General features: G+C 44.0%; 1 protein-coding gene across 1 annotated transcript in view; it reads right to left on the bottom strand.

Annotated features, from left to right (window-relative positions):
* Nucleotides 1–5010: 5010 nt before the first annotated feature.
* The window catches only part of PREP (prolyl endopeptidase), a 150632-nt gene continuing 147084 nt past the window's right edge, over nucleotides 5011–8558 (bottom strand). The window contains exons 14-15 of the mRNA XM_015418225.1: nucleotides 8202–8358; nucleotides 5011–5715 (exon numbers count right to left, since the gene is read on the bottom strand). Of these exons, the coding sequence (XP_015273711.1) occupies nucleotides 5421–5715; nucleotides 8202–8358 (452 nt within the window). The 3' untranslated portion in view covers nucleotides 5011–5420. The remainder of the gene's footprint in view (nucleotides 5716–8201; nucleotides 8359–8558) is intronic.

Below are 8558 nucleotides of genomic sequence, written 5' to 3'. Positions count from 1 at the left end.
TACCTGTAACTGGTGCAAGCACTTCGCTAAGGGTTTCTTTTAGATTCTCAGGTTTGTTTTCTGGAACACCCTGAAATCTCAGGACATATGAAGATTTTTCCATTTGTAGCTGCAAAGGTTGAGTTTTGTCTGAAGATCTTTCTTTTCCCACAACTTCCAGTCTTTGAGCAATTGCTTTTGTCTTATTTGCCACTTCTTCTGTTCTTTTATTAGACTCTTTTAGCTGTTTTTGTAAAGACTCCAAGGTCTTGTTGATGTTAGTCATCTGTGCCACCAGAGGTCACAATGCAGTATCCAGCATGCCTGGAAAGTCAAAGTTTGCTTCCGGTTTGGAAATCGGACATGCTGAGCTGGCAGTTCCTTGTCGAATCTTCGCTTTTGCTGCCATCTTTTCAGCCCAATAAGACATTTATATTTTGGGAAAAGTTCGCTTAAGTCTTTAAAAATTCATTAGCTCTAATGCCTTTAACAGTCTGGCATTGTACTACTTGAAACCAACAATCAGAGCCAGTTTGGTGTAGTGGTTAAGTGTGCGGACTCTAATCTGGGAGAACCGGGTTTGATTCCCCACTCCTCCACTTGCACCTACTGATGTGACCTTGGGTCAGTCACAAGCTCTGGCACAGCTGTTTCTGAAAGAGCAGTTTGTGTCAGAGTTCTCTCAGCCCCACCCACCTCACAGGGTGTCTGTTGTGGGGAGGGGAAGGGAAAGGAGTTTGTAAGCCACTCTGAAACTCCAAGTGAAGGGCGGGGTATAAATTAAATCTCTTCTCTTCTACTTCTCAAATGACGCTACTTTCTGCCCCCTTTATAATGCTTTTAAATCTTCTTTGTTGTTTTCAAGGGGTGGGTAGCCTCCCCCTCTCCTTTTTCTTCGGGGCACCTGGGTTAGCATCTTACTCACGATCCACTTCATCAGGTAAGAGAAAGTCTTTTTGTTTTTGCCTGGTCTGTTGCTCGCTGGTCCGGTATGCTCATCTCATGCCCAGAATAGTACCGTGGCGGTGGGACCTATTGGGGCAGGGGGGAGCCTTGATCCTTTGGCCTCAGCCTTGGGAGAGGCACCCCCAGTGCCCCAGGCTGAGAGCCCTCTACAAGGGCTCCAGGGAGAGTCCAGAACCAGCCAGACTTCCTCCGTCACTGGGTCACGGGCCACTCTCTCCGGAGCTTCGGAGGAGCATGCCCGCCATCAATGTACCAAAACCAGAAGTCAGAATTATACTCTACTGAAGTCCCTCCACACCCCCAAACCCTGCCCTTCCCAGGCTCTACCCCTCAAATCTACAGGTCTGGCCCTCCCCTTAGTATTGCCAGCCTCCAGACAGCACCTGGAGATCTCCAAGATCAGTTCTCCTGGAGAGAATGGCTGCTTTGGGCAATGGACTCTATGACATTATACCCTGCTGAGGTCCCTTCGTTCACCAAACCCTGCTCTCCCCAGGCTCTACCCCTCAAATCTACAGGTCTGGCCCTCCCCTTAGTATTGCCAGCCTCCAGACAGCACCTGGAGATCTCCAAGATCAGTTCTCCTGGAGAGAATGGCTGCTTTGGGCAATGGACTCTATGACATTATACCCTGCTGAGGTCCCTTCGTTCACCAAACCCTGCTCTCCCCAGGCTCTACCCCTCAAATCTACAGGTCTGGCCCTCCCCTTAGTATTGCCAGCCTCCAGACAGCACCTGGAGATCTCCAAGATCAGTTCTCCTGGAGAGAATGGCTGCTTTGGGCAATGGACTCTATGACATTATACCCTGCTGAGGTCCCTTCGTTCACCAAACCCTGCTCTCCCCAGGCTCTACCCCTCAAATCTACAGGTCTGGCCCTCCCCTTAGTATTGCCAGCCTCCAGACAGCACCTGGAGATCTCCAAGATCAGTTCTCCTGGAGAGAATGGCTGCTTTGGGCAATGGACTCTATGACATTATACCCTGCTGAGGTCCCTTCGTTCACCAAACCCTGCTCTCCCCAGGCTCTACCCCTCAAATCTACAGTTATTTTCCAACCCAGAGTTGGCAACCCTGTAACTGGCTATGGAACCACTTTCCAGACCCTTGGAACCCAGAAGACATGGCATAGGAGGAGGAGCTTTTCTACCTTAGTGGTCACAATCAACATAAGTCAGGGGTGGAGGGAATCATACCTGTTACCATGAGGCTGTCCTCCCATACTACCTACTTGGGGCAGCAAAATGACTTGAGACAGCCCTGCCTTATAGCTAAGCAGAAGGAAATAAACATGGCTTGCCTCCCTCTATTTTCCCCTTCCCTCTGCTGCCCCACCAGCCACAGCCGGGACACTCACCTGGAGCTTCCTTCTAGAGCTCGTTGTATTTTCCCCCACAATGGGCCTTACTCCTAGTAATCCTATAAGGGTGAGTGTATGTAACTGGCCCAACACCATGGAACTTCAGGTATATCAAGTCAGGGCTTCCCAGTCGTAGCCTGATACAGAACCACTACGACATACTGGCTTACCATGTTTTGGGACATCTACAGTCATTCTTCAAAATGATCTGGCCGCACTGATCCATGCTCTGATTATATCCAAGATGGATAATTGTAATGCACTGCATATGAAACTGCCTTTGAAAACAGTTTGGAAACTTCAAGTGGTCAAAAATACAGTGGCCAGGTTGTTGTCAGGGTTTGATTACAGGGATCATATCACCCTTGTGCTGAAAGAACTGCACTGGTCACCCATCTGTTTCTGGACACAATTCTTCCCTTTAAGGCCATACCTGAACCGTCTCTTCCCATACTATCCATCCCACTAGGTAAGAGCAGTCTTTCAAGCCCTGCCCTTTGTGTCCCTGCCTTCAGAGGTGAGGTGGGTGTTGACTAGAGAAAGAGAATTTCCGGTGGTGATACCTTGCCTTGACCCCATTGTAGCTTGCCTGGCACCTACTTTAAAAACTAGGCTAACAACAAATCTTTTTACCCAGGATTTTAATTAAGAGTTTTGTCTTACCATTTTTTAATGGTCTGTTTCTGTTTTATAGATTGTTTTAATGTTGCTTGTGTTTTTAAAAGTACTGTGGCTTTTAATTGTAAGCTGTCCCAAGCAGGACCCTAAAGAGGCAGTAAAGAAATATTCTAAATAAATACATTAACAAATACTGACTCTATCACTTTTGGGTAGTGCTGTCAACACAGAATCATTAACAGCATATTCTGAGACTTTTTGAGTAGCTAATTTTTTGAGTGGCTTTTGAGTGGCTAATAGTTGGCTTCAGGGGTCGGTTGGGGCCGAAGCGCACAGGAGCGGCGCTCTGGGAGTGAGGAACCTGGGGGCGGGCACATGACCAAGCCCCACCCCCTCCTTGGCTCCTCCCACGGCACGGAAGTGTGGTGCCGGGGAAGGCCTGCCTGCCCTATACTCGGCCAGACCAAGCCCAACCACGGCACTCCCGCCCACCCCATGGGATGGGGGGAGGGAGGGGAGGAGAGAGACAGATGTTGCAGCAGCCCTCACTCTCCAGTCCCGCCCCCAAGCAGAGCCCTCTGGGGGGAGGTCAGCAGAGCCCGGCTTTGGGGGCCCTCTCTCGCCCCTCTCCTTCCGCCTTTGCTGATGGCAAGTCCTTCTGTGGAGCGTGGGGCCGGCAGGGGGTTGTGCAGCCTCCTGTCTGGTGGAGGCAGGAGGGCAGCTGCAGGCACTCTGCACATGCTTGGCGGCAGGGCTCATTTCAGGCTAGGTCTTCAGTTGTAAAGTTTTTACCCATCATTTGTATGTAGAGTGGATAAGCTTTTACAGTCTGATTTTAGACAAAGCAATTTTTAATCAGGAAAGTTTTAACATGTGTACACCTTAATAAATATTTGTACTTTTTCATATATATGGTTTAGCTTAGCCCTATTTGGTTCATAGTCATACCCTGGGTTGAGTCCCCCCCCCCTTTCCCAGTTTTTGTCACACTTCCGGTGATGTCAGGAGGTGTGGCATATGCAAATGATTAATGCAAATGAGTTATGCTAATGAGATCCTGCACCTCTTTTTCTATGAAAAGACCCCTGGTTGGCCTGGATGTAACAAAGACAGGATTCCTGAAATGTTGCATATATTTAGGATTTAAGCTACCTGTTACCTTTTGTTGTGACAGGATATTAAAAGTCTAGATTTTACATGGAGATAAGCACCTGTGATTTTGCAGGAGAAAGATTATGTCAGTATATAGAAATGAAGTCACTTGTAAACCACAGTGGCCTTGTTGTTGGATTTAAATGAAACAGTAGTCAACTGCTGGTAATTGTTTTGTAGAACTGTTTTGTCTACTCCTGCAGTCAACGCATAATAATCTCTTACAAAAGAAAGAAGTCCTATGCGCCAGCTGGAAATTGGTGGGCAATTTATTGTCATTATAGTGAAAGTATTCCTGAAGCACAATAGAAAGCACGAAAAATGACAGGTGTTAATCTTCCTTTATTTTCCCTCTCGTGCTTTTATAAAGATTATTTGTATCCTACGTATTTCAAACCACAATAAAGGAGGGGAGCTGAACAAGGCCCAGCCTCAGCCAACCGATCTTTCCAAACAGGGGATGTTACGAGTCTTTCCATGCTGTAAGGAGGGGGGGGGGGGAAGTACTGTTGTCAGTTAGCACTATTGCAATTTATCAGGTTCAGAAAAAGATTCCATTTCACTTAAAGGGAAAGCTTGATTTCCTTGGCAGGCACTGGGAAATTTATACAACACTGGCATGTGCAGGAAGAAAGACTGTTCCAGTAGGATTTCCTTTGAATAACGTTACTAGTTAACAGCCATTGGCCCAAGTGTTACTGTTTAATTTACTGCCACTTCCACTTATGGAATGCTTAGTACTAATAAATCTGCAGACCTAACATAGTTTAGAAATGAAAGCTGACGTTCAAAAAGCAGTATTTCTGTGTGTACGTTATATAAATAAAGTGTTGTATTACTGCTTACTGAACCAAATGTAATGCTGTACAAAATCTAGCCTTTAATGACACACAATCTGAAATTAGTATTTGTAATAAAGAGTTTTTAATAGGGAAATATTGGCAATAATCCTAACACTTATTGTGACTGTAAAGAAAACATGGACTGACAGTTTGTACTGGAACAGTACTTACATTTAATTACAAGTGTGCTGGATCTTTACAAGGAGAAAATTACATTTAAAAGTGTTTTGTATGAAATCACCACCACCACCACCACGACTCTAAATATCCACATAACAGCATCATCTGCAATCCATCTATTTAACAGCATGTGCTATTTAGAACATATGACTGGAACTAAAATGGGAAGCCAAGTAAACAGTGAATAGAAGCAGAAAAGATACGAAGTTGATGGGAAGCTGGGAACTGCCATTCTTAAATGTAAGTACTATACCAAGTGCTTGGTTAGCGCCTGTTTCTAAGGTGATGTTAAAGCCCTTGATTTCTAACAGAGACCATTATGATCTATTCTATCCATTCAAGATGTAGGCATCGCGCTATAAAGGCAAACATGTCAGACACTTCCTCTATTACTTTAGCAGTTGGCTTTCCAGCACCATGGCCAGCCTTGGTGTCAACATGAATGAGCAGAGGATTGGTCTGTTTGGGACTTCGACCTACAACACACTGCAGTGTAGCAATGAATTTCAAGGAATGAAGAGGCACCACACGGTCGTCATGATCGGCTGTGAGAAGTAATGTGGCGGGATACTGGATTCCATCTCCTTCTGGTATTTTAATGTTATGAAGTGGAGAATACCTGTAACAAGAACAGAAACACGGATAACCTTTGAAAGATGGACAATACGTCTGATGTGTTGTAGCCCTTTGGCATTAGTAGTTAGGCAAATAAGTATACAAATAGGAGTGAAAGCAAAGAGTTAACTGTAGCGACAGTAGGAATTAAGGAGATGGATTATAAGTAATGTAGTGTCAAGAGGGAAGCCATCTTAAAGGAATTTTCTAGCTAGTTCCAGCTAAATTCACTGTCCTCTGGTTCTTTGGAGGTGTTAGCTTCCCCCCCCCCCCGGCAGTTACTCATCAACGCCATTTACTCAGGCCATTTACTCAGGCTCACACAGTTCAGCTGTGAATCTGGTATGGGAAGGGAAAACATACTCTCACCCTAGAATGCTCCATGGATACTGCCCAGTGACTGGCTGAGGAGGTCAGGAGGTTATGGCCAGTGTTATTCTACAAGTATAGTCTGTGACAGAGAGAAGAATCCTTACCCTTTCCCTCCCTATGCCTCCTTGCTGCCAAGAAGATATTTGTATTATGCTCTGGAACTCTGTGCTTTAAGAAACCACTGTGCTGTATTAGGACCAAAGTAAGCAAGCCAGCTAGTCAGTTTTGTTATTTTGTGCATTTACCCTGCCATTGAACTATATGCTTTGTTTTGAATACCTTTTCTTGAATTTCTTCAATAAAGCCTTCTTGTGCTTTATGGTGTATTTGTTACTCGGGGAATGACTGAGACCAAACCCATGGCACATGGGATATGAGGTTTTATCAGGTGATATACAAGGGGCTGAGGATCTAATATGAGCTCTGACAAAACTGCATGTTTGGCCCTTGAGAGCAAACACAGCTAGATCCCAGGAATTCTTTTCTCCGAGCAGCTATGTGACTGTAAATACGGTGACTTGGATACTATTTGGCACTATACTATTGTAATAAGCAGGGCTCTTTTTGTAGAAAAAGCCCAGCAGGAACTCATTAGCATAATAGGCCACACCCAACAGCAGGACCTCATTCGCATATTGGGCCACACCCCTGACAGCACAGCTCATTAGCACATTAGGCCACACCCCCATGTTACCAGAAGTGTGGTTATCCAGCCACACCCACCTTTTGCTTGTTATTCTGTTTACCTTGTTTGTTGTCAAAACCCAGGGCTTTTCTGTAGCAGGAACTTCTTTGCATGTTAGGCCACACACGCCTACTGTAGCCAATCCTAATGAGTTTCTGCTGTTGGGTGTGACCTATTATGCTAATGAGTTCCTGCTGGGCGTGGCCAACTTGGGAGCCAGCCGGAACTCCGTTCCTGTGCGTTCCTGCCCAAAAATAGCCCTGGACTAATAAGTATAATTTGGCTTGTGGTAAATGGATTACAATCTATATCCAAAAATGGAGTTCTGCCACAAAACACAAGATTATTAGCAGATACTGATATAAATGTGACTCTGGCATGTCTATTGCATGTAATGGTATCATTGCGTAATGTAGAATTTTATATCCATGTTTTCCATATTGTATGTTTATGTTTTCTGTATCGTCTGTATATTAATATAATCCTTTTGTATGTTTATGACCTGTTGGTCTTCGGGCATGAATAAAAGACTGACTGACATACAAATGGTGCACATGAATTCCCACAGCAGGTTATGATTTTTAAGTGCTGTGGTGTGCTTGTGCACTGACTCTACATACAATTTAAAACTGCAGTTAAGACATATTACAAGCCAACTTCTTAAAAAGCACTGCACAGTCTAGCAACCTTATTAAAGTTGAATGATTTTGCATTTGCTTTTTAGAATGTGCTATACACTGATGAAGTGTTTTCACATTTTGATAGCCACTGTATTAATCTCCTTGGAGGACAGCATCGACTTCATATAACCAAATCATGATGACTTTCAGAAATGCATTTTTGGAAGTCATCTTCCCATATGCCCCTTGGAAGCATTTGCATTGCAAGACATTCTGTGCACGGGCTACTTCTGAATATAAATTCAATAAAACTGTAAAGATTTCTTATTTGGCTAAAAGTGCATATGTTAATACCCATAATCTCTTGCAACACATCATTATTTCTGACAGTTAAGGAAACAGTATACTGTTCCCTGCCCCCCCCAAGTGGTCAAATGCTACAAACCTCAGCAGATTTATCAAGTTGATTTTGCAAGAGCTCCTTGGGATGCTTCTACCACAATCCCAAATACATGCCCTCTGAAGTAAATTCTGCAGATTAATGAAGTCTGCTCCAAATATCCTTAGGACTTTAGCCTTGGGTGCATGCTTTTGTATAGATGAGTAATTTACTGGACCCAATAGGTCATATATAAAGTGAATTGCCCCAAGATTTGTGCTGTCACTTTAAAATAAATCATTGTTATAATCACCAGTAGTTGTGGGAGAAGATAGAAGAATAATTTTCATATGAAAAGCATGATCTATGATTCAGGATTATTCAGCACGCAAGTACAATATGCTGTTTGTCGGCAATGAAGAACTCTTTCTTACTTGTACAGCCACTCAAACTGTTCTTTGTAATCTGAGCAGCCATAGTCTGTTGTCCAAGCATGGCCAATGGTGAATTTGTGGAACTTCAGCATGTCCATGACTCCTACTTGAGCAATAACACAGCCAAAGAGGTCTGGGCGCTGATTGGCACAGGCAGCTTGAGAAGATTCGGGATGAAAAAACAGACTGTATTAATATTAATGTTTAACATAGCTATTGGTGCCACATAGCAGATTTTTAATATGTAAATTGTTATTTTAAAATTTTTAAGTGTATTATTTAACTGCCGTACACTGAGCCCTGATCCCATCTGGGGAGGGCAGTATATAAATCTAAATAAATGAATAAATAAAGCAG

Source organism: Gekko japonicus, unplaced genomic scaffold (genome assembly GCF_001447785.1).
Source record: "Gekko japonicus isolate JY-2015 unplaced genomic scaffold, Gekko_japonicus_V1.1 scaffold2907, whole genome shotgun sequence".
Lineage (NCBI taxonomy): Eukaryota > Metazoa > Chordata > Lepidosauria > Squamata > Gekkonidae > Gekko > Gekko japonicus.
The sequence above is the reverse complement of the archived record's forward strand: the minus strand, read 5'-3'. Positions and strand labels throughout refer to the sequence as shown.